This window comes from Ranitomeya variabilis, chromosome 7 (genome assembly GCF_051348905.1).
Source record: "Ranitomeya variabilis isolate aRanVar5 chromosome 7, aRanVar5.hap1, whole genome shotgun sequence".
Taxonomy (NCBI): Eukaryota; Metazoa; Chordata; class Amphibia; order Anura; family Dendrobatidae; genus Ranitomeya; species Ranitomeya variabilis.
The window spans coordinates 108999455-109024381 of NC_135238.1; the positions used below are offsets into that span (position 1 = coordinate 108999455).

A 24927-nucleotide genomic window follows, 5' to 3' on the forward strand; every position below is an offset into this window, starting at 1 on the left:
GGGTCCGTCATGGTAATTCAGAGTTAGCGGAAGCATCGCAATACCCCGACTCACAGGAACTATTGACCGAATTGCAGCAATTGGACGCTGAAGTGATGGCCGAGTGGTGCCAGGACAATTCCACGCTAGCCGAAAATCCTGATAATAACCCACCTATGTATGGTAAGTCCGGTAACAAAAAGCTCTTTGTACTCTACATTACTTTGTGCAGTTTTGCCGTAATTTGACATCTATCTATTTCAGAGAGTTTCATAGACTGTACAGGCTCTGACGATGACCTGCCGGCCGTCACCACCAGCGACGATGAAGCTTGTGCGGTACAGCCGCTATATTCATTCACAAAACGGGATACCTGGAGCCCTACGTTCCTGACAGCCTCTACTGAAGGTAATTTAAACCACAAATGGCGCTGCGCTCTGCAATTGAGCGTGCAGATGTGTGGTAAATCATCGGTTATTTATTTCAGAGACCATCATCGATTTGACAGGATCAGACGATGAAACAAAAGACAAAGAAAAAACATCACTGGGAGACAACGGTACAAGAACCAAAGAAAAATATACAATACCGTCCACGTCTTATTCATCACCCACCCAATCGCTCTGGAGACCTACCAACCTGCCGTGTAAGTTTTTAAACCATGCTAATCTGCGACAAAAATGTTTACTATCACTGTCCTATTTTGTTAGGATGCGTCGTAGATTAATTACGAGCTCTCCATTTTCTTACGCAGGATGCGTCGTATATTAATAATGAGCTCTCCATTTTCTTACGCAGATGCGCCGAGAAAGACAGCGCGCAGACAACCCTTCAGAACTATTTTTGAGAAAAAGGAATTTGAACACTGGCCGCCGCTGGGACGTCTGTGAAATCAATCCACTCACAGTAAAGAAGTAAACCCTCCGACACTCTCAGAGCGAAAAGCCGCAAGCAGCTCATTTCATTCAAGGCCTAAAAGCTGATCTGTCAAAAGCGGAAATCTAAATGCAGGAACCTCGACATCCCACGATTCTGAAACATGCGCTGCGGGAACCTCAGGTAGGCCAGTGAGTAACGAACCAAATGTATTACGGGTTTGTGACACTATAGCTACAACACATAAGCCTAAAGTTCAGAAACGTCCGCGTAACTCCACAACACTCCCAATAACGCATAAAAAGCTGAAAACTCGCGATAGTATATCAGAATACAAACACTGGCCCCTAGACGTAAAAAGAGTATTTGACAACCTATACAGTAATACCACGACACTTATCAATGCGCACAATCATTTAGCTTACCTGCTGGATCGCTGTACAGTCCTCCCAGCGCCCGGATAGAGCATCCATTTCAGAAATAATGGCTTTAGAGCCTCTGTACACTGAGGCTGTTAAAGCCGTTAAAAACCTGCCGAGGGCTCGTACATTATGACTAGGCAACTGCACATAAACCCAGACTCATATTGAAAGGTGGCCGAGAGTTATATCCCGGCCCCTATGTATACTACTCCCAATACGTCATAGACCAACATAAGAGGACAACAGGAGCGTTTAAATAAAATCATAAACTTTGTACATTTTTTATTTAAACGCTCCTGTTGTCCTCCTATGTTGGATTATGACTAGGCATGACGGGTCGCGGTATGAAACGCAGCCCCCCGTGTAAAGGTTGTTTCAATAAAACACGCGTCATAAAAAGTTGTATTAACCCCTTCATGACCCAGCCTATTTTGGCCTTAATGACCTTGCCGTTTTTTGCAATTCTGACCAGTGTCCCTTTATGAGGTAATAACTCAGGAACGCTTCAACGGATCCTAGCGATTCTGAGATTGTTTTTTCGTGACATATTGGGCTTCATGTTAGTGGTAAATTTAGGTCGATAATTTCTGAGCTTATTTGTGAAAAAAACGGAAATTTGGCAAAAATTTTGAAAATTTCGCAATTTTCACATTTTGAATTTTTATTCTGTTAAACCAGAGAGTTATGTGACACAAAATAGTTAATAAATAACATTTTCCACATGTCTACTTTACATCAGCACAATTTTGGAAACAAATTTTTTTTTTGCTAGGAAGTTATAAGGGTTAAAATTTGACCAGTGATTTCTCATTTTTACAACAAAATTTACAAAACCATTTTTTTTAGGGACCACCTCACATTTGAAGTCAGTTTGAGGGTTCTATATGGCTGAAAATACCCCAAAGTGACACCATTCTAAAAACTGCACCCCTCAAGGTGCTCAAAACCACATTCAAGAAGTTTATTAACCCTTCAGGTGTTTCACAGCAGCAGAAGCAACATGGAAGTAAAAAATGAACATTTAACTTTTTAGTCACAAAAATGATCTTTTAGCAACAATTTTTTATTTTCCCAAGGGTAAAAGGAGAAACTGGACCACGGATGTTGTTGTCCAATTTGTCCTGAGTACGCTGATACCTCATATGTGGGGGTAAACCACTGTTTGGGCGCACGGCAGGGCTCGGAAGGGAAGGAGCGCCATTTGACTTTTTCAATGAAAAATTGGCTCCACTCTTTAGCGGACACCATGTCGCGTTTGGAGAGCCCCCGTGTGCCTAAACATTGGAGCTCCCCCACAAGTGACCCCATTTTGGAAACTAGACCCCCCAAGGAACTTATCTAGATGCATAGTGAGCACTTTAAACCCTCAGGTGCTTCAGAAATTGATCCGTAAAAATGAAAAAGTGCTTTTTTTTCACAAAAAATTTCTTTTAGCCTCAATATTTTCATTTTCACATGGACAACAGGATAAAATGGACCCTAAAATTTGTTGGGCAATTTCTCCTGAGTATGCCGATATCTAGATGCATAGTGAGCACTTTAAACCCAAAGGTGCTTCACAGACGGTTATAACACAGAGCCGTGAAAATAAAAAATAATTTTTCTTTCCTCAAAAATGATTTTTTAGCTCGGAATTTTTTATTTTCCCAAGGGTAACGGGAAATTGGACCCCAAATGTTGTTGTCCAGTTTGTCCTGAGTACGCTGATACCCCATATGTGGGGGTAAACCACTGTTTGGGCACACGGCAGGGCTCGGAAGGGAAGGCACGCCATTTGGCTTTTTGAATGGAAAATTAGCTCCAATCATTAGCGGACACCATGTCGCGTTTGGAAAGCCCCTGCGTGCCTAAACATTGGAGCTCCCCCACAAGTGGCCCTATTTTGGAAACTAGACCTCGCAAGGAACTAATCTAGATGTGTGGTGAGCACTTTGAACCCCAAAGTGCTTCACAGAAGTTTATAATGCAGAGCCATGAAAATAAAAAATTATTTTTCTTTTCTCAAAAATGATTTTTTAGCCCGGAATTTTTTATTTTCCCAAGGGTAACAGGAGAAATTTGACCCCAAAAGTTATTGTCCAGTTTCTCCTAAATACGCTGATACCCCATATGTGGGGGTAAACCACTGTTTGGGCACACATCGGGGTTCGGAATGGAAGTAGTGACGTTTTGAAATGCAGACTTTGATGGAATGCTCTGCGGGCGTCACGTTGCGTTTGCAGAGCCCCTGATGTGCCTAAACAGTAGACACTCCCCACAAGTAACCCCATTTTGGAAACTAGACCCCCAAAGGAACTTATCTAGATGTCTGGTGAGCACTTTGAACCTCCAAATGCTTCACAGTCGGTTTATAACGCAGAGCCGTGAAAATAATAAATACGTTTTCTTTCCTCAAAAATAATTTTTTAGCCCAGAATTTTTTATTTTCCGAAGGGTAACAGGAGAAATTTGACCCCAAAAGTTGTTGTCCAGTATCTCCTGAGTACGCTGATACCCCATATGTGGGGGTAAACCACTATTTGGGCACATGTCGGGGCTCGGAAGTGAAGTAGTGACGTTTTGAAATGCAGACTTTGATGGAATGCTCTGCGGGCGTCACGTTGCATTTGCAGAGCCCCTGATGTGCCTAAGCAGTAGAAACCCCTCACAAGTGACCCTATTTTGGAAACTAGACCCCCAAGGGAACTTATCTAGATATGTGGTGAGCACTTTGAACCCCCAAGTGGTTCACAAAAGTTTACAACGCAGAGCTGTGAAAATTAAAAATCATTTTTCTTTCCTCAAAAATGATGTTTTAGCAAGCAATTTTTTATTTTCACAAGGGTAAAAGGAGAAACTGGACCCCAATAGTTGTTGCCCAGTTTGTCCCGAGTATGCTGGTACCCCATATGTGGGGGTAAACCACTATTTGGGCACACGCCGGGGCTCGGAAGGGAAGTAGTGACGTTTTGAAATGCAGACTTTGATGGAATGGTCTGCGGGCGTCACGTTGCATTTGCAGAGCCTCTGATGTGCCTAAATAGTAGAAACCCCTCACAAGTGACCCTATTTTGGAAACTAGACCCCCAAAGGAACTTATCTAGATATGTGGTGAGCACTTTGAACCCCCAAGTGCTTCACAGAAGTTTACAACGCAGAGCCGTGAAAATAAAAAATCATTTTTATTTCCTCAAAAATGATGTTTTAGCAAGCAATTTTTTCTTTTCACAAGGGTAACAGATGAAATTGGACCCCAATAGTTGTTGCCCAGTTTGTCCCGAGTATGCTGGTACTCCATACGTGGGGGTAAACCACTGTTTGGGCGCACGTTGGGGCTCGGAAGGGAGGGAGCACCATGTGACTTTTTGAATGCAAGATTGGCTGGAATCAATGGTGGCGCCATGTTGCGTTTGGAGACCCCTGATGTGCCTAAACAGTGGAAACCTCTCAATTCTAACTCCAACACTAACCCCAACACACCCCTAACCCTAATCCCTACTCTAGCCATAACCCTAACCACAACCCTAACCCCAACACACTCCTAACCCCAACACACCCCTAACCCTAATCCCAACCCTAATCCTAATCCCAACCCTAACCACAACCCTAACCCCAACACACCCCTAACCATAACCCTAACCACAAGCCTAATCTTAAACCTATTTCCAACCCTAGCCCTAATTCCAACCCTAACTCTAATTCCAACCCTAAGGCTATGGTGCCCACGTTGTGGATTCGTGTGAGATTTTTCCGCACCATTTTTGAAAAATCCGCAGGTAAAAGGCACTGCGTTTTACCTGCGGATTTACAGCGGATTTCCAGTGGTTTTTGTGCGGATTTCACGTGCGGATTTCTATTGAGGAACAGGTGTAAAATGCTGCGGAATCCGCACAAAGAATTGACATGCTGCGGAAAATACAACGCAGCGTTTCCGCGCGGTATTTTCCACACCATGGGCACAGCGGATTTGGTTTTCCATAGGTTTACATGGAACTGTAAACCTGTTGGAAAACTGCTACGAATCCGCAGCGGCCAATCCGCTGCGGATCCGCAGCCAAATCCGCACCGTGTGCACATAGCCTAATTCTAAGGCTATGTGCACACGCTGCGGAAAACGCTGCGGATCCGCAGCATTTCCGCAGCTGTGGGTCCGCAGCAGTTTCCCTTGAGTTTATAGTTTAATGTAAACCTATGGGAAACAAAAAAAGCTGTGCACATGCTGCGGAAAAAACTGCGCGGAAACGCAGCGGTTTACATTCCGCAGCATGTCACTTCTTTCTGCGGATTCCGCAGCGGTTTTACAACTGCTCCAATAGAAAACCGCAGTTGTAAAACCGCAGTGAAATCCGCAGAAAAACCACGTTGAATCCACGATAAGTCCGCAGCGGTTTTGCACTGCGTATTTATCAAATGCGCTATGGAAAAATCCACAGAGGGCCAGAATACCCTAAACCTAACCCTAGTTCTAAACCTAGTGGAAAAAAAATAATAAAAAAAATATTTATTTTATTGTTGTCCCTACCTATGGGGGTGATAAAGGGGGGGGGTCATTTACAATTTTTTTTATTTTGATCACTGTGATGGGTTTTATCACAGTGATCAAAATGTACATGGAACGAATCTGCGGGCCGGCAGATTCGGAGGGCGCACTGCGCATGCGCCCGCCATTTTGGAAGATGGCGGCGCCCAGGGAGGAGACGGACGGACACCGGGAGGCTCGGTAAGCATGAGGGGGGGAGCACGGGGTGGATCGGAGCACAGGGGGGTGGATCGGAGCAAGGAGGGAGCGGACAGGAGGACGGGGGAGCGGACAGGAGGGTGGAGGGGACCAGACCACAGAACGGAGGACTGGGGAGGCGATCGGTGGCGGTGTGGGGGGGGGGGCAGATCAGGTTTTCCAGCCATGGCCGATGATATCGCAGCATCGGCCATGGCTGGATTGTAATATTTCACCACTTTTCATAGGTGAAATATTACAAATTGCTCTGATTGGCTGTTGCACTTTCAACAGCCAATCAGAGCGATCGTAGCCACGTGGGGGCAAAGCCACCCCCCCTGGGCTAAAGTACCACTCCCCCTGTCCCTGCAGATCGGGTGAAATTGGAGTTAACCCTTTCACCCGATCTGCAGGGACGCGATCATTCTGTGACACAGCATATGCGTCACAGGTCGGATTGGCACCGACTTTCATGACGCATACGCTGTGTCACAGGTCGGGAAGGGGTTAAAGCACACTCCACCAGAGCCATGGCTTCTCCCTAGGCCGAAAGGGGAAACGTTCCAATTGAGGACATATGTAAGGCGGCAACTTGGTTGGCTCCTTCTACTTTCTATAATCACTACAGGCTTGATCTTTCATCAACTTCTGACCTACACTTTGGCAGGACTATCCTCAGCACGGTGGTCCCATCCTAGGTGTTGGTCTCTGGAAATCTCTCCAGTGGGTGCTGTCATGGCGAAGGGTAAATAGCCGGATTACTTACCGGTAATGCTCTTTTAATGAGTCCATGACAGCATCCAGTCACATCCCTCCCTATTAAATTAAAAATTCTGTTGAATTACTTCTATAGAGTACATAAGTTTAAAATATATTGTAAATATTTGACTAATACTGGCGGTCCTCTGGGTACTCTGAAAATTAAACTGAGGAGGAGAGGGGGACCGCCCCTTTTATTTCTCTGTAGGTTTCCTGTTCCTTGGGCTGGATCCCTATCTCTCCAGTGGGTGCTGTCATGGACTCATTAAAAGAGCATTACCGGTAAGTAATCCGGCTATTTGTCGCTATATACTGTGTGACGTTATGTTGAATGTCTGGTTGTCACCAATATTGCGGCTTGACTATTATTTTTAATTGTAATTATTGTACGTATTTTATAGTTTATACGGCTATTTTGTCGCTATATACTGCGTGACGTTATGTTGAATGTCTGATTGTCACCATTATTACGGGTTAAATATTATTTTTAATTGTAATTATTGTAAGTATTTTATAGTTTATGCGGTTACTTTGTAGCTCTATACTGTATGACATTATGCGTTTGTTACAGATGAACCCTAGTTTTAACGATCACGTCGTCGACGAAGAGTGGCTCACGGACAGCCAGCTAAGTAAGCAAAGTTTTAGAGGAAATGCGTGAAAATGTATTTATAGGACGGTGGGGGGATACCTAACATGCTTTTATTTTATTTTAAAAGCTATGTTCCTAGACGCCGATATGGTGGAGGAATGCCACGCAGCTCCACAGTGTCTGATGGCTGAAATGCATCGTGAAACGGTCTCTGGGGTCCGTCATGGTAATTCAGAGTTAGCGGAAGCATCGCAATACCCCGACTCACAGGAACTATTGACCGAATTGCAGCAATTGGACGCTGAAGTGATGGCCGAGTGGTGCCAGGACAATTCCACGCTAGCCGAAAATCCTGATAATAACCCACCTATGTATGGTAAGTCCGGTAACAAAAAGCTCTTTGTACTCTACATTACTTTGTGCAGTTTTGCCGTAATTTGACATCTATCTATTTCAGAGAGTTTCATAGACTGTACAGGCTCTGACGATGACCTGCCGGCCGTCACCACCAGCGACGATGAAGCTTGTGCGGTACAGCCGCTATATTCATTCACAAAACGGGATACCTGGAGCCCTACGTTCCTGACAGCCTCTACTGAAGGTAATTTAAACCACAAATGGCGCTGCGCTCTGCAATTGAGCGTGCAGATGTGTGGTAAATCATCGGTTATTTATTTCAGAGACCATCATCGATTTGACAGGATCAGACGATGAAACAAAAGACAAAGAAAAAACATCACTGGGAGACAACGGTACAAGAACCAAAGAAAAATATACAATACCGTCCACGTCTTATTCATCACCCACCCAATCGCTCTGGAGACCTACCAACCTGCCGTGTAAGTTTTTAAACCATGCTAATCTGCGACAAAAATGTTTACTATCACTGTCCTATTTTGTTAGGATGCGTCGTAGATTAATTACGAGCTCTCCATTTTCTTACGCAGGATGCGTCGTATATTAATAATGAGCTCTCCATTTTCTTACGCAGATGCGCCGAGAAAGACAGCGCGCAGACAACCCTTCAGAACTATTTTTGAGAAAAAGGAATTTGAACACTGGCCGCCGCTGGGACGTCTGTGAAATCAATCCACTCACAGTAAAGAAGTAAACCCTCCGACACTCTCAGAGCGAAAAGCCGCAAGCAGCTCATTTCATTCAAGGCCTAAAAGCTGATCTGTCAAAAGCGGAAATCTAAATGCAGGAACCTCGACATCCCACGATTCTGAAACATGCGCTGCGGGAACCTCAGGTAGGCCAGTGAGTAACGAACCAAATGTATTACGGGTTTGTGACACTATAGCTACAACACATAAGCCTAAAGTTCAGAAACGTCCGCGTAACTCCACAACACTCCCAATAACGCATAAAAAGCTGAAAACTCGCGATAGTATATCAGAATACAAACACTGGCCCCTAGACGTAAAAAGAGTATTTGACAACCTATACAGTAATACCACGACACTTATCAATGCGCACAATCATTTAGCTTACCTGCTGGATCGCTGTACAGTCCTCCCAGCGCCCGGATAGAGCATCCATTTCAGAAATAATGGCTTTAGAGCCTCTGTACACTGAGGCTGTTAAAGCCGTTAAAAACCTGCCGAGGGCTCGTACATTATGACTAGGCAACTGCACATAAACCCAGACTCATATTGAAAGGTGGCCGAGAGTTATATCCCGGCCCCTATGTATACTACTCCCAATACGTCATAGACCAACATAAGAGGACAACAGGAGCGTTTAAATAAAATCATAAACTTTGTACATTTTTTATTTAAACGCTCCTGTTGTCCTCCTATGTTGGATTATGACTAGGCATGACGGGTCGCGGTATGAAACGCAGCCCCCCGTGTAAAGGTTGTTTCAATAAAACACGCGTCATAAAAAGTTGTATTAACCCCTTCATGACCCAGCCTATTTTGGCCTTAATGACCTTGCCGTTTTTTGCAATTCTGACCAGTGTCCCTTTATGAGGTAATAACTCAGGAACGCTTCAACGGATCCTAGCGATTCTGAGATTGTTTTTTCGTGACATATTGGGCTTCATGTTAGTGGTAAATTTAGGTCGATAATTTCTGAGCTTATTTGTGAAAAAAACGGAAATTTGGCAAAAATTTTGAAAATTTCGCAATTTTCACATTTTGAATTTTTATTCTGTTAAACCAGAGAGTTATGTGACACAAAATAGTTAATAAATAACATTTTCCACATGTCTACTTTACATCAGCACAATTTTGGAAACAAATTTTTTTTTTGCTAGGAAGTTATAAGGGTTAAAATTTGACCAGTGATTTCTCATTTTTACAACAAAATTTACAAAACCATTTTTTTTAGGGACCACCTCACATTTGAAGTCAGTTTGAGGGTTCTATATGGCTGAAAATACCCCAAAGTGACACCATTCTAAAAACTGCACCCCTCAAGGTGCTCAAAACCACATTCAAGAAGTTTATTAACCCTTCAGGTGTTTCACAGCAGCAGAAGCAACATGGAAGTAAAAAATGAACATTTAACTTTTTAGTCACAAAAATGATCTTTTAGCAACAATTTTTTATTTTCCCAAGGGTAAAAGGAGAAACTGGACCACGGATGTTGTTGTCCAATTTGTCCTGAGTACGCTGATACCTCATATGTGGGGGTAAACCACTGTTTGGGCGCACGGCAGGGCTCGGAAGGGAAGGAGCGCCATTTGACTTTTTCAATGAAAAATTGGCTCCACTCTTTAGCGGACACCATGTCGCGTTTGGAGAGCCCCCGTGTGCCTAAACATTGGAGCTCCCCGACAAGTGACCCCATTTTGGAAACTAGACCCCCCAAGGAACTTATCTAGAAGCATAGTGAGCACTTTAAACCCTCAGGTGCTTCACAAATTGATCCGTAAAAATGAAAAAGTACTTTTTTTTTTTTCACAAAAAAATTATTTTGGCCTCAATTTTTTCATTTTCACATGGGCAACAGGATAAAATGGATCCTAAATTTTGTTGGGCAATTTCTCCTGAGTACACCGATACCTCACATATGGGGGTAAACCACTGTTTGGGCACATGGTAAGGCTCGGAAGGGAAGGAGCGCCATTTGACTTTTTGAATGAAAAATTATCTCCATCGTTAGCGGACACCATGTCGCGTTTGGAAAGCCCCTGTGTGCCTAAACATTGGAGCGCCTCCACAAGTGACCCCATTTTGGAAACTAGACCCCCCAAGGAACTTATCTAGAGGCATAGTGAGCACTTTAAACCCTCAGGTGCTTCACAAATTGATCCGCAAAAATGAAAAAGTACTTTTTTTTCACACAAAATTTCTTTTAGCCTCAATTCTTTCATTTTCACATGGGCAACAGGATAAAATGGATCCTAAAATTTGTTGGGCAATTTCTCCTGAGTACGCCGATACCTCATATGTGGGGGTAAACCACTGTTTGGGTGCACGGCAAGGCTCGGAAGGGGAGGCGTGCCATTTGACTTTTTGAATGGAAAATTAGCTCCAATCGTTAGCGGACACCATGTCGCGTTTGGAGAGCTCCTGTGTGCCTAAACATTGGAGCTCCCCTACAAGTGACCCCATTTTGGAAACTAGACCCCCCAAGGAACTTATCTAGATGCATAGTGAGCACTTATAACCCCCAGGTGCTTCACAGAAGTTTATAACGCAGAGCCGTCAAAATAAAAAATAATTTTTCTTTCCTCAAAAATGATTTTTAGCCCAGAATTTTTTATTTTCCCAAGGGTAATAGGAGAAATTGGACCCCAAATGTTGTTGTCCAGTTTGTCCTGAGTACGATGATACCCCATATGTGCGGGTAAACCACTGTTTGGGCGCACCGCAGGGCTCGGAAGGGAAGGCACGCCATTTGGCTTTTTGAATGGAAAATTAGCTCCAATCATTAGCGGACACCATGTCGCGTTTGGAGAGCCCCTGTGTGCCTAAACATTGGAGCTCCCGCACAAGTGACCCCATTTTGGAATCTAGACCTCCCAAGGAACTTATCTAGATGCATAGTGAGCACTTATAACCCCCAGGTGCTTCACAGAAGATTATAACGCAGAGCCGTCAAAATAAAAAATAATTTTTCTTTTCTCAAAAATGATTTTTTAGCCCACAATTTTTTATTTTCCCAAGGGTAACAGGAGAAATTGGACCCCAAAAGTTGTTGTCCAGTTTCTCCTGAGTACGCTGATACCCCATATGTGGGGGTAAACCACTGTTTTGGCACAAGTCGGGGTTTGGAAGGGAAGTAGTGACGTTTTGAAATGCAGACTTTGATGGAATGCTCTGCGGGCGTCACGTTGCATTTGCAGAGCCCCTGATGTGCCTAAACAGTAGGAACTCCCCACAAGTGACTCCATTTTGGAAACTAGACCCCCAAGGGAACTTATCTAGATGTGTGGTGAGCACTTTGAACCCCCAACTGCTTCACAGAAGTTTATAACGCAGAGCCGTGAAAATAATAAATGTGTTTCCTTTCCTCAAAAATATTTTTTTAGCCCAGAATTTTTTATTTTTGCAAGGGTAACAGGAGAAATTTGACCCCAAAAGTTGTTGTCCAGTTTCTCCTGAGTACGCTGATACCCCATATGTGGGGGTAAACCACTGTTTGGGCACATGCCGGGGCTCGGAAGGGAAGTAGTGACGTTTTGGAATGCAGACTTTGATGGAATGGTCTGCGGGCATCATGCTACGTTTGCAGAGCCCCTGATATGCCTAAACAGTAGAAACCCCCCAAAAGTGACCCCATTTTGGAAACTAGACCCCCCAAGGAACTTATGTAGATGTGTGGTGAGCACGTTCAACCCCCAAGAGCTTCACAGAAGTTTACAACACAGAGCCGTGAAAATAAAAAATCATTTTTCTTTCCTCAAAAAAGATGTTTTAGCAAGCAATTTTTTATTTTCACAAGGGTAACAGGAGAAATTGGGCCCCAATATTTGTTGCCCAGTTTGTTGTGAGTACGCTGTTACCCCATATGTGGGGGTAAACCACTGTTTGGGCGCACGTCAGGGCTCGGAAGGGAAGTAGTGACATTTGAAATGCAGACTTTGATGGAATGATCTGCGGGCATCACGTTGCATTTGCAGAGCCCCTGATGTGCCTAAATAGTAGAAACACCCCACAAGTGACCCCATTTTGGAAACTAGACCCCCAAAGGAACTTATCTAGATGTGTGGTGAGCACTTTCAACCCCCAAGTGCTTCACAGAAGTTAAAAACGCAGAGCCGTGAAAATAAAAAATAATTGTTCTTTCCTCAAAAATTATGTTTTAGCAAGTAATTTTTTATTTTTGCAAGGGTAACAGGAGAAATTGGACCCCAACAGTTGTTGCCCAGTTTGTCCTGAGTACGCTGGTACCTCAAATGTGGGGGTACACCACTTTTTAGGCGCACGTCGGGGCTTAGAAGGGAGGGAGCACCATTTGACTTTTTGAACGCAAGATTGGCTGGAATCAATGGTGGCGCCATGTTGCGTTTGGAGACCCCTGAGGTGCCTAAACAGTGGAAACCCCTCAATTCTAACTTCAACACTAACCCCAACACACCCCTAATCCTAATCCCAACTGTAGCCATAACCCTAATCACAACCCTAACCCCAACACACCCCTAACCACAACCCTAACCCCAACACACCCGTAACCCTAATTCCAACCCTAACCCTAATCCTAACCCTAATCCCAACCCTAACCACAACTGTAACCCCAACACACCCCTAACCCTATCCGTAACCCTAACCACAAGCCTAATCTTAACCCTATTTCCAACCCTAGCCCTAATTCCAACCCTAACTCTAATTCCAACCCTAACCCTAAGGCTATGTGCCCACGTTGCGGATTCGTGTGAGATTTTACCTATTGAGGAACAGGTGTAAAACGCTGCGGAATCCGCACAAAGAATTGACATGCTGCGGAAAATACAACGCAGCGTTTCTGCACGGAATTTTCCGCACCATGGGCACAGCGGATTTGGTTTTCCATAGGTGTACATGGTACTGTAAACCTGATGGAAAACTGCTACGAATTCGCAGCGGCCAATCCGCTGCGGATCCGCGGCCGATCCGCTGCGGATCCGCGGCCGAATCCGCACTGTGTGCACATGCCATAACCCTAACCCTACCCCTAACCCTACCCCTAGTTCTAGTTCTAACCCTAGTTCTAACCCTAACCCTAGTGGAAAAAAAATATATATATATTTTCTTTATTTTATTATTGTCCCTACCTATGGGGGTGATAAAGGGGGGGGTTTATTTATTATTTTTTTATTTTGATCGCCGTGATAGAACCTACCACAGCGATCAAAATGTACTTTGCCGGCCGGCAGATTCGGCGGGCGCACTGCGCATGCGCCCGCCATTTTGGAAGATGGCGGCGCCCAGGGAGAAGAAGGACCGACTTCGGGAGGCTCAGTAAGTATGAGGTGGTGGTGGGGGGGTGGATCGGAGCACGGGGGGGGGATCGGAGGACCGGGGGAGCGGACAGGAGCACGGGGGAGCGGACAGGGGGACGGAGGGGGGTACCGGAGAGAACGGAGGACTGGGGAGGAGATCGGGGGCGGGGGGGGGGGGCAGAACATGATTTCCAGCCATGGCAGATGCTATTGCAGCATCAGCCATGGCTGGATTGCAATATTTCACCATTTTCATAGTTGAAATATTGCAAATTGCTCTGATTGGCTGTTGCACTTTCAACAGCCAATCAGAGCGATCGTAGCCACGTGGGGGCAAAGCCATCCCCCCTGGGCTGAAGTACAACTCCCCCTCTCCCTGCAGATCGCGTAAAATAGGAGTTAACCCTTTCACCCGATCTGCAGGGAAGCGATCATTCCATGACGCCACATAAGCGTCATGGGTCGGATTGGCACCGACTTTCATGACGCCTACGTGGCGTCAAAGTTCGGGAAGGGGTTAAAAATACAACAAACGCTAAACATACGTTAAAGGGTCAAAAAAATCGAAAGAATAGGGTAAAACGCTCTGCTATTCGCTCACACGTTACGCAAGCGCTAACCCCACAGAACACTACAGCTCTTCAGGTTTTACCGACCGCCCACACTGAGGCGCCAGATCGCGAGTCCTCGATAGATTCGCAATTCCCAGACGCGCCGCAGAATTCAGCGGCGGAGACACCTACAGTCTCCGACTATGAAATCTCGAGCGAAGACCGCCAAGGAGCGGCGTCACAGTTTTCACCGCCTCATACACCGGCCATAGGCGAGCATTCGCCATTTTTGGAACACTTATTTCACGTTCGTAGGGAGATGAGTAACCTCAATGCCTATCAGTATATCGACCATTTTAAATTTATGAACTTAGACCATATACGATCCTTTGAAGAAAGTTTGGAGATCATAGACGGTTCTATTCAAACGTTACTGGATAGGATCATGAGGGATATCGACCCTGGCGACTTTATACAATTAAGATTAGAAGGGGACGGTAGACTAAACCCAGTCTACGGTTTTAAACAATGTAATGTTGTTAGATTTTAACAACTACTGTTCTAATCAGTGTTTGGCAGTGTCTCTCTACGCCTTACTGGCTGAAGAAGACACGCCTGATGCTGATTTAATGAAAAGTGCGGCGGAGTTGCACAGAAATTTTAAACTACCTGACAATCAGCTAGAGAGCTTTAGCGACATTAGCGCGTTTGAGACATATTTGAACGTTACCATTAAAGTTCTATACTTTAGTCAGGGAGACTGGCGCTATTTTCACACGGATAGAGAACCCACAGACAAAATATTGTATATTCTGCATCATGAAAATCATTATTACGGAATAAAAAATATAAAAGGATTCATAGGAGCGAAATTCTTTTGTGAAAAGTGCAGTTCCGCATTTCATCACAAAAATAATCACTCTTGTCAATACTTTTGCGCCGCGTGTCAGAGGGTGGATTGCGCTGATACAGTTGCGGAGCAGCTGAGATGCCCCCGCTGTCTCGCTGAGACTGACTGGTCATTTTGTAAACTTAAATTTTTCTGCAAGCGGTGCTATCGTTACATCCCCCAAACCGCGGATGACAAACACCGCTGCGTCAGTGTACGATGCACCGTTTGCGGCGTGCCGGTGAACAGATTCGATAATCATCTATGTTACATGCAGCGCTATATGCCGAAGAAATCTACGGAACGATAAATTTTTTACGATTTTGAATGTACGCAAGAGACGGGAACGCACCAGTCCAATTACGTTTTTGCCACGGATTTGCACGGTGTATCTAGCTGGGAGTTTGAGGGTAAAACGTGTACTACCGATTTTGTACATTTTTTTTACAAAGGGAGGATATGTAGGCTACACTTTTATAGCTCACAATGTGGCTCGATACGATTCCTACTTTATCATTAAAGAGCTGATCCGTGAGAAGCTACGAGGCAACATCATAGCACAAGGCAGTCGTCTTTTGTGCGTATCATTACCCGATTTAGACATGAGATTCAATCGACTCTTTAAATTTCATTCCCATGAAGCTCAGTAAGTTGCCACTAGCTATGGGATTTTCAGGCGCTAAGGGGCACTTTCCACATTTTTTTAACACCGATGAAAATCAGACCTATGTAGGGCCTATGCCAGCTGCTAGCTATTATGGCGTAGAGTACATGACGCATAGTGAGAAAAAGGAATTCACAACGTGGTACGAATTAGTGAAAAACAATACGTTTGATTTACAAGCTGAGCTCAAAGCTTACTGTCAACAGGACGTAGATGTCTTGAGATGCGCCTGCGTTGTGTATCGCGAGCGCGTCATGGAAATGACGGCCAAAAAACAAATACAATTCTGTAAGCGTGAAAATAAATTTACTGAAAAACTCATCAGTATAGATCCGTTTCAGCTCACGACGCTAGCATCTGTTTGTTTGGCAATGTACCGCTTTAAATTTCTCCCCGAAGACAAAATAGCCATTTTGCCGGGGGTATAATTATCACAAAAAGCACAAACGCTACTCGTCCCCCGCTATTCAATGGTTAATGTACGTAGCACGTACAGAGAACCTATATCTGCAACACGCTTTGAACAGCGGTGAGAAAAGAGTAGGAAACTTTTTTCTAGATGGCTATGCGCTCGTCAGCGGACGCCCCACGGCTTTTGAATTTCAGGGTTGTTTATACCACGGTTGTCCCGTTTGCTATAACGAGAATGACACAAACAAACTCACAAAGACCATTTACGTGCAATTGTATCGCATGTTTGAGGTGAAGAAACGTTTCTTACTTCAACAGGGGTTCGCCGTCCGAGTATTGTGGGAGCACGAATGGCGTGAGATGGTTGAAAAAAACCCTGCCCTACAAGCGTTTCTGCGCCACATGCACTTCCCAGAACCGTTAGAGCCTCGTGACGCTCTGTACGGGGGTCGTACTAACGCCATCAAGCTCTATCACAAACAGGAACCCGGTGAAACTATAGAGTGCTACGATTTCACCAGTTTATACCCGTACATCAATAAAACTAAAGTGTACCCCGTAGAACATCCTAAAATAATCTATGAACACTTTGGCTATATCAAGCAGTACTTTGGCATAGCCAAAGTGAAAGTCTACCCGCCCAGGGATTTGTTTTTCCCTGTGCTCCCTGTTAAAATGAACAAAAAATTGATCTTTTCCCTCTGTCACACATGCACTTTGCATTCAGAAGCTGCTCCCTGCGTTCATTCAGAGGAAGAGATGGCACTGACGGGTACATGACAGAGTTAGGTGTGACGGGTGCATGATAGAGTTAGAAATGGCAGTGGAGAAGGGTTACAGGCTAGCACACATTTACGAGGTGTGGCATTTTGAGGAGACGACGACCGATCTATTTGCACAATACATCGATTTACATCTTAGACACAAACAGGAAGCCACGGGTTACCCCGCGTGGTGCACGGACGATACCATGAAAAAAGACTATGTAGCCGCCTATCTTGGAAAAGAAGGTATAAAGTTAGACCCCGATCATATAGAGCCAAATTCAGCTAAAAGACAAATCGCTAAACTATTCTTAAACTCTTTATGGGGTAAGTTTGCGCAGCACTCTAAGGCTACTTTCACACTAGCGTCGTACTCGGCCCGTCGCAGTGCGTCGGGCCGACGTACCGACGCTAGCAGTGAATGCGCCGCACAACGGGGGCAGCGGATGCTGTTTTTCCACGCATCCGCTGCCCCATTGTGAGGTGCGGGGAGGTGGGGGTGGAGTATCGGCCACGCATGCGCGGTCGGAAATGGCGGACCGTCGGCACAAAAAAAGTTACATGTAACGTTTTTTGCTGCCGGCGGTCCGCCACAACACGACGCAACCGTCGCACGACGGTTGCAACGTGTGTGCATACGTCGCAATGCGTCGCTAATGTAAATCTATGGGGAAAAAACACATCCTGCAGACAACTTTGCAGGATGCGTTTTTTCGCAAAAACGACGCATTGCGACGTATGCAAAAAAACGCTAGTGTGAAAGTAGCCTAAACCTACCTACCACCAGCGTTGTGAACAGCGCCGATGAACTTTTGAGTATGCCTTTCTCCCGTGCTATGAGGTTTCAGAGTTAAACTTTATCAGCGATGATACGGCGACTGTCAATTGGAAATACACAAAAGAACACCGCAACGCCAACAAAAACACCAACATTTGCATTGCATGCTTCACGACAGCTTATGTGCGCTTATAATTGTATACACTTCTAGACAAATTGCAAGAGCGGTGTCTTTACCACGACACGGACTCCGTCATTTTTGTAAGTCGTGACGGCGAGTGGCAGACGCCCTTAGGAGACTACCTGGGTGAACTCACCAGCGAAATACCTCCGGGGAGTCACATCACAGAATTTGTATCCGCTGGGCCGAAAACTTACGGCTACAAATTAAACACGGATGACACGGTCTTGAAAGTGAAAGGCATAACCCTTAATATCGCTAACGCCGGCGTTATCAATTTTGAGACTCTAAAAGATCTAGTGTTAGCTTACACTTCCTCTACAGCTCCTGAAAATGAAAAGACGCTCGTCGTAGAGCAGAATGGTATTGTGCGGGTCAAAAAGTACTGGGACATTGTAACTCGCCCCCTACGCAAAACTCAACGCTGCGTCTATACCAAGAGGCAGTTGTTTGATGACTTTACTTCTTTACCCTACTGTTATTAGAGCTGAATTCCCCTTTTCTTCAAACAACTGATGTCCCTTTATCTCCGCTACAGGTGCTGAATACGATACAGACTACAGCATCATCAAGTGACCGAAGCGTAGCTATAGGACAGAGCCATGACGTATAAAGAGAAACGTGCTCTGGAATTTACACAGCCGCGCCAGTTCTTAAACATTCAACATCATGGACCCATGGTTACAGCACCCCTTCTCGTGCATTCTAGCGGGCCCTTCTAACTCTGGAAAATCCTATTTTGTCAGATTTTAGCTCATGCGACGACACATTTATCTCACAAACCTGATAATATTGCTTGGTTTTATTCTTGCTGGCAAAAAATGTACGATGAACTGAGTCATTCCTTCCCCAGTATTCATTTTATCGAAGGTTTGCCACAGACGTTTGTAGATGATGAACTATTCCCGCCTGACAAGATCAACTTGGCGGTGGTGGACGATCTCATGGAGGCCGCTAGCTGTAATTCAGAACTGGAAAAAGCGTTTACTAAGTACGTTCATCATAGAAGCTTGAGCCTATTCTATTTGGTTCAAAATGTTTTTTGTCAGGGGAAAAAGAGTAGAACCATCACCTTGAATACCAAGTACATGGTTCTATTTAAGAACCCCCGCGATAAAATACAAATTGTCACGCTGGCCCGGCAGATGTACCCGAGGAACTCGCGTTTCTTCTTAGCTTTCGAAGATGCTACGCGAGAGCCTTACGGATTCTTGCTCGTAGATTTGAGAGGTGATACACTCGAGGAATATCGCTTAAGAACGGGGTTGTTTCCATCAGCTTTACCCGCAGCGTACGTTCAAAAAGAAAAAATTCATTCTAAAAAGTGAATTATTTCTCTGCGGTGATTATTCAACCCCGTAACCTTCATTCTATCAACATGTCTGAGAGAGTGAGGCGTAACTGGGGACTCTTGGAAAAAGCTGATGAAAGCATCCTCGTCAGAGAGAAAGTTTATTCTGAAGACCGCTGGCAGAGATTTAATCGCTGCCATCACGGAAATAGCTCTCAATATTCTGAAAGGACGGCTTCCTCTCAAAGAGCGCCAATGAAAAATATTACAGAAATGGCGTAGAGCTATAAGAAATCTGAGTGACAAAAAAGTGTCCATTCGGAGAAAACAACATCTGCTGAATCAGTCTGGAGGTTTCATAAGGCCCCTTCTAGCTATCGCTATACCGCTAATAACGAGTTTAATAACCGGTAGATGATGGAACGTGCGGAGAAAATGTACTTTAACAGACTAAAAAACATTGGCACGTCTGGGCCTACCGTACGTCAGACGACCCTCCAAAGGTTAGACGACGAAATCGGCGCCATCCTACGACGTACTGATTTGCCTGACGATGTAAAGATTAACGGATGGGACATTTTTATGAGGGCTATGGCCGAATTAAACATACCTTCGTCTGTGATCGGTCACCATACGACCAGAACCGCTCTGAATGAATTAAAAACGATGTTGAGCACCCCATCAAGCCCCTTCAAAAAAATATCACAAGTACTCTCTACCTCAACTCCGGACACTAGAGGTCGTTTGCTGCCGAAACAGAGAATCTCGCCGCTGTCGCCAGGCGCGTGGTTAACTTTGTAAATGTTAGCTTTGAAATGACTGTATTGTAACCTATAGGCGTGTTTGTATATCGCTGTATTTTTAGATCTATTTACACCTTTTTCATTTCTTGATTTGTGTATACCTTTACGTGAAGCTACAATAAATGTATTTTTTTTTTTTAAGCACTGTTTTTATTACTTCATTATTATGAAAGCTACAACTGTCGCAGGATCCTGAGACTGCCTTCTCACACAAAACATGTCTTGACAAGTTTTCCTACACACCCTGGAGGGCTATGAACGCTACAGCCAGCTGTCATTAACCCTTGGAATCCTGGGACTGGCTTCTCACACAAACATGTCAAGACATGATTTTTTCGTACACTGGAGAGGTTTAGATAGGAAGTGGGGGGGACTTGGCCTCTCCACCTATCAAGAACTGACACATAAGCCCAGTCTTACACACTGGAGAGGTTTATACAGGAAGTGGGGTGGACTTGGCCTCTCCACCTATCAAGAACTACCACATAAACCCAATCTTACACACTGGAGAGGTTTAGACAGGAAGTGGGGGGGGACTTGGCCTCTCCACCTATCAAGGAATGCCACATAAGCCCACAAGATGGGCGGCGAATGGGCGGTCATGGGAGACGTAAGAGGCTGAACAGGGCGGCTTCCGGGGCGGGGACAGAACTGACGTAATAGGTATTGACACACTCAGGGTGGCTTCCAGGGTGAGCACGGAACTGACGTCACATAGTGACACACAGAGGGATGGAGAGTGGGCGGCGAATGGGGAGGAGAGGGGAGGGGTTAAGACCGGAAGTGGGGCGGGCTTAGTGTTAGAAGATGTCGAAAAGGGGCGGGACACCTGTAAAAAAAACAGAAGTGGGCGTTTTGACGAGAGGTGGGTGCTCTTACTACTACTCACTTGTACCATGCCTGGCCCATGTGCTTAACCTCAATGTTCAACGGTTTCTAAAAAGCTACCCGAAGCTGCTGGATCTGCTAGTGAAAGTACGCCGTCTGTGTGCCCATTTTAGAATGTCAGTTACAGCTTCAGCCGCCCTTGCCGTGCTTCAGCAGCGATTGCAGCTTCCCGCTCTCCGACTCATGTGTGATGTCCCCACGTGTTGGAACTCTACACTGCACATGTTGGAAAGGATTTGTGAGCAGAAGAGAGCAGTTGTTGGATACCAGCATCAACAAGGCCGTTGTTATTCAGGTCAGACTCCACACATAAGACCTCAGGAGTGGACATGGATGTCAGACATATGTAACATCCTCCAAAACTTTGAGGAGCCCACCAAGATGGTGAGTGGCGATGACACCATAATTAGGGTCACTATCCGGCTTCTCTGCTTTTTGAAAAGCTCTCTGCTCACAATGAAAGAGGATGCATTGCAGGCAGAGCAGGAGGACATGGAGTAAGGATCCATACATTGTGATTACATACAACTCAGCCTCATGTCATCCCAACGTGGATTGTTTGACAATCAGGAAGAAGAGGAGGAGGAGGAGGAAGAAGAACAGGAGATACTTTCATGCGCTGTAGACGGTACTACAAGCACAACTGTCATACCGTCTGTTCTGCATGGATGGCATATGGACAGGGAGGAGGAGGAGGACACCTTGATCAGTCGTCTTGTTGGCGAGGACACAGAAGGTTTGCATGTTACCAGTCTGGCACGCATGGCTGACTATGTCACGCTGCCTTTCCCATGACCCTCGTATTGTAAAAGTTTTGGGTGACAGCCATTACTGGGTAGTCCAAAAGCAGATGAACAAGATGAAAAAGACCAGTATCTGGTCGAAACGTTGCTGCTTCATGGCGAAATAAACTACCTTTTTTGATACCATTACACCCGGCTGGAGCGCTGTTCATCTGCTTTTGGACTGTTTGGAGTTTCCGGGATGGTTCCCTGGACGTGGAGCGAGCGCCCCCTTGAGTGAGTGCTGTCAGCCCCTTCTCTTTTTCAGCCATTACTGGGTAGTGACACTTTTAGACCCACGCTACAAGGAGAACTTTCAATCTGTTCTTCCAAAGGCAGACAGGTGTACTAAAATGCTGCATTACCAGAGGGCCATTTTTGCAGAATTAGTAAAAAAAATTCCCATCTCAAAACACTGGAGGCAGACATAACAGTTCGTTGGACAACCAAGGAGTACAGGCGAGAGAGACACAACTCCAATCCAGAGGAGGCAGGGGAACACCGGCAAAGTTCTGGGACAGTTTTCTCAGACCCTCCCATCGCCCTGGCCCTGAGGCGTGGGGTAATGTCACAGAGAATGGAATGTTTTCTAAGATGCTGAGGGAGTACCTTGCTGACCGTACCAACGTCCTCCGTGATTCCTCTGTGCCTTTTAATTATTGGGTATACAAGCTGGACACGTGGCATTAACTGTCTCTAAGCCTTGGAGGTCCTGGCCTGCCTTGCTGCTAGTGTTTTGTCAGAATGGGTTTTTAGTGCCGCTGGTGGAATTATCACAGATAAGCGCATTTGCCTGTCAACTGTAAATTCAGACAGTCTGACTCTTATAAAAATGAACAAGGGCTGGGCCAGACTTCTCTATACCACCAAATGACAACAAAACATAACCTCCAATACAGTGTCTTTTTGGGAGGTGCATTCCCATGCACCTCTTCACACCCACACATGGGTATACGCTTCCTGATTCTGGCTATTTGGTGTTCTCCTCCTTCTTGTCCTCATCCTCATCATCCACCACCACTAGAACACCAGGGTGAACATGTTCTATGCTGCTACAGCCAGTCAATTTTTTGGCAAGGGTGTCTATGATCCCCCTAAAAAAAAATGTACCCCCCCAAGGGGAAATGTTTGTCAGCCCATACACTTAGTGTATGGGCATTCCAAGTCTAGGGGACCCGCTCCTTTAAATTGGGCTTATTTTTTAATGAGGCCTTCCTCCACATCTCATCATCCACCGCCACTAGATCACCAGGGATAACGTGTTCCGTGCTGTTACAGCCACTCTAGTTTTTTGCAAGGGTGTTTGTGATGCCCGTAATAAAAATATTTACACAGTATGTTGATGTGTACCCCCCAGGAGAAAATGTTTGTCAGCCCATACACTGAGTGTATGGGCATTACGAGCCTAGCTCCTTTGTGGGGACAGTTTTTTTTATGAGGCCCTCCTCCATATTTCTTCCAAGGGGTGATTGGGGCGCATGCAAATTTGGGTCAAGGCAGCCCTCGCATTCAATGCATAAGGAAACAGTATGGCAGGACCAACTGAAGAATGTGAAGTGGGTTTTCCTGTGGCCATCCAGTACCTGAGTTGAAAGGCTTATTGGGGTACATATGACTTGGTAGCAGGGCAGGCCTTGCAGTCAATGCATAAGAAAACAGTATGGGAGCACAAAATGAATAATGTGAAGTGGATTTTCCTGTGGCCATCCAGTATGTGGTTTCAAAGGCTTATTGGGGTGCATATGACTTGGTAGCAGGGCAGGCCTTGCAGTCAATACATAAGAAAACAGTATGGGAGTACAAAATGAATAATGTGAAGTGGATTTTCCTGTGGTCATCCAGTATGTGGTTTCAAAGGCTAATTGGGGTGCATATGACTTGGTAGCAGGGCAGGCCTTGCAGTCAATGCATAAGAAAACAGTATGGGAGTACAAAATGAATAATGTGAAGTGGGTTTTCCTGTGGCCATCCAGTACCTGGGTTCAAAGGCTTATTGGGGTGCATATGACTTGGTAGCAGGGCAGGCCTTGCAGTTAATGCAACATTTTTTCAGGAAGCCCTCCTGTACCTCTCGTGAAAGGGGTATTGGGGTGCTTTGTAATTATTGGCAGCCCAGCCACTCACTGCAAAGACAATAACAGCATAGGAGACCCACTGTTTAATAATGGCCCTTTAAGAATATTAATGCCGCCTGATGCCCCTCTAAAAATAGGCTTTGTGACTTTAAGAGTCCCTCTTTCATAAATGAAACAAAATGTGTCTGCTTATGTGTCACACATGGCCAGCTAGGGTTGATAAATGTTACAATGACATTTCCTAGAGAATGCATTTGTATTGGTTGAAAGCAATGTTAAAGTTGAAAAATGCAAACGCATCAAAAACGCTGTGTGTGAACATAGCCCAAGTGGTGGAGGAACATTTTGGTCTGGGGATAATTATTTAGCCTTATATACAAGTCCTTACCCTGGAAAGGATGTACCATAACATATTTCCCAGCAAAATCCAGTTTGGTTTCGTTTTTGTATGTTTTTTGATACACTGTAAAAATGGCTTGAAACTCTTGACAACATTGTTTACAGCTGTGGCCTAGGAGTCAGAAATGCTTCCAGGGACATTTGCCATGATGTTCCCATGTCATTTGAGAAGTGTTTCCATTATTTTCAGACATTGTTAGACCTTAAAAGGACCCCCGGAGGTGATCGCCGTAAAAATGCTCGGGTCTCCCACAGACTTACATTGGGCTCATTGTTCTGTCCGAGTACCCAAGTATTCCAATTTGCTCGACCCGAGCAATCAAGCATTTTAGTGATCACTCATCACTACTCCTTATATTTGCATTTCATAGAGCTATCAAAATTTAACAGTAACACATTCATTTAAACACATGTATTGCTTTATTTACATTATAAGATCAGGTCATTTTTGCCAAGGGATGCAAAACAGCTGTCTAGGTATTCATCAGTCACGTCTTTTAATTGCTCTGGCTTCCACTTTGGATTCTGATCTTTGTCAAGCAGGACTGTAAAACACAAAATTAAATGATAAATTACTTAGTTACTATTAAAATCAGAGTAAATGTTTTGTCAAATTCCAGCATGAAATCATAAACAATATAAAGAAAAATCTGGATAAAGAGGAAGACACATACAAGGTAATCTGTAAGAGGAGGAAGAAAGATGTGTTTGGAGAGGAGGAAAATACACAGCAGAGTCTGCAGGGAGGAGG

The 24927-nt window shown here is 44.9% G+C and overlaps 1 protein-coding gene and 2 long non-coding RNA genes across 6 annotated transcripts in view; 2 read left to right on the forward strand and 1 right to left on the reverse strand.

The window, feature by feature from the left end:
• The first annotated feature begins 358 nt into the window (after nucleotides 1–358).
• Nucleotides 359–1413, forward strand: LOC143785317 (uncharacterized). Its single transcript, XR_013217970.1, has 3 exons — nucleotides 359–387; nucleotides 467–625; nucleotides 778–1413. It is a non-coding gene; the product is annotated as an uncharacterized LOC143785317 (long non-coding RNA).
• A 6483-nt stretch (nucleotides 1414–7896) lies between these two features.
• Nucleotides 7897–18525, forward strand: LOC143785318 (uncharacterized). Its single transcript, XR_013217971.1, has 4 exons — nucleotides 7897–7925; nucleotides 8005–8163; nucleotides 8316–8576; nucleotides 18477–18525. It is a non-coding gene; the product is annotated as an uncharacterized LOC143785318 (long non-coding RNA).
• Nucleotides 18526–24577: 6052 nt separating this feature from the next.
• HIBCH (3-hydroxyisobutyryl-CoA hydrolase) overlaps nucleotides 24578–24927 on the reverse strand; it is a 962330-nt gene continuing 961980 nt past the window's right edge. For all 4 annotated transcript variants that reach the window (XM_077275660.1, XM_077275661.1, XM_077275658.1 and 1 more), the window contains one exon: nucleotides 24578–24721. In XM_077275660.1, the coding sequence (XP_077131775.1) occupies nucleotides 24606–24721 (116 nt within the window). In that variant the 3' untranslated portion in view covers nucleotides 24578–24605. The remainder of the gene's footprint in view (nucleotides 24722–24927) is intronic.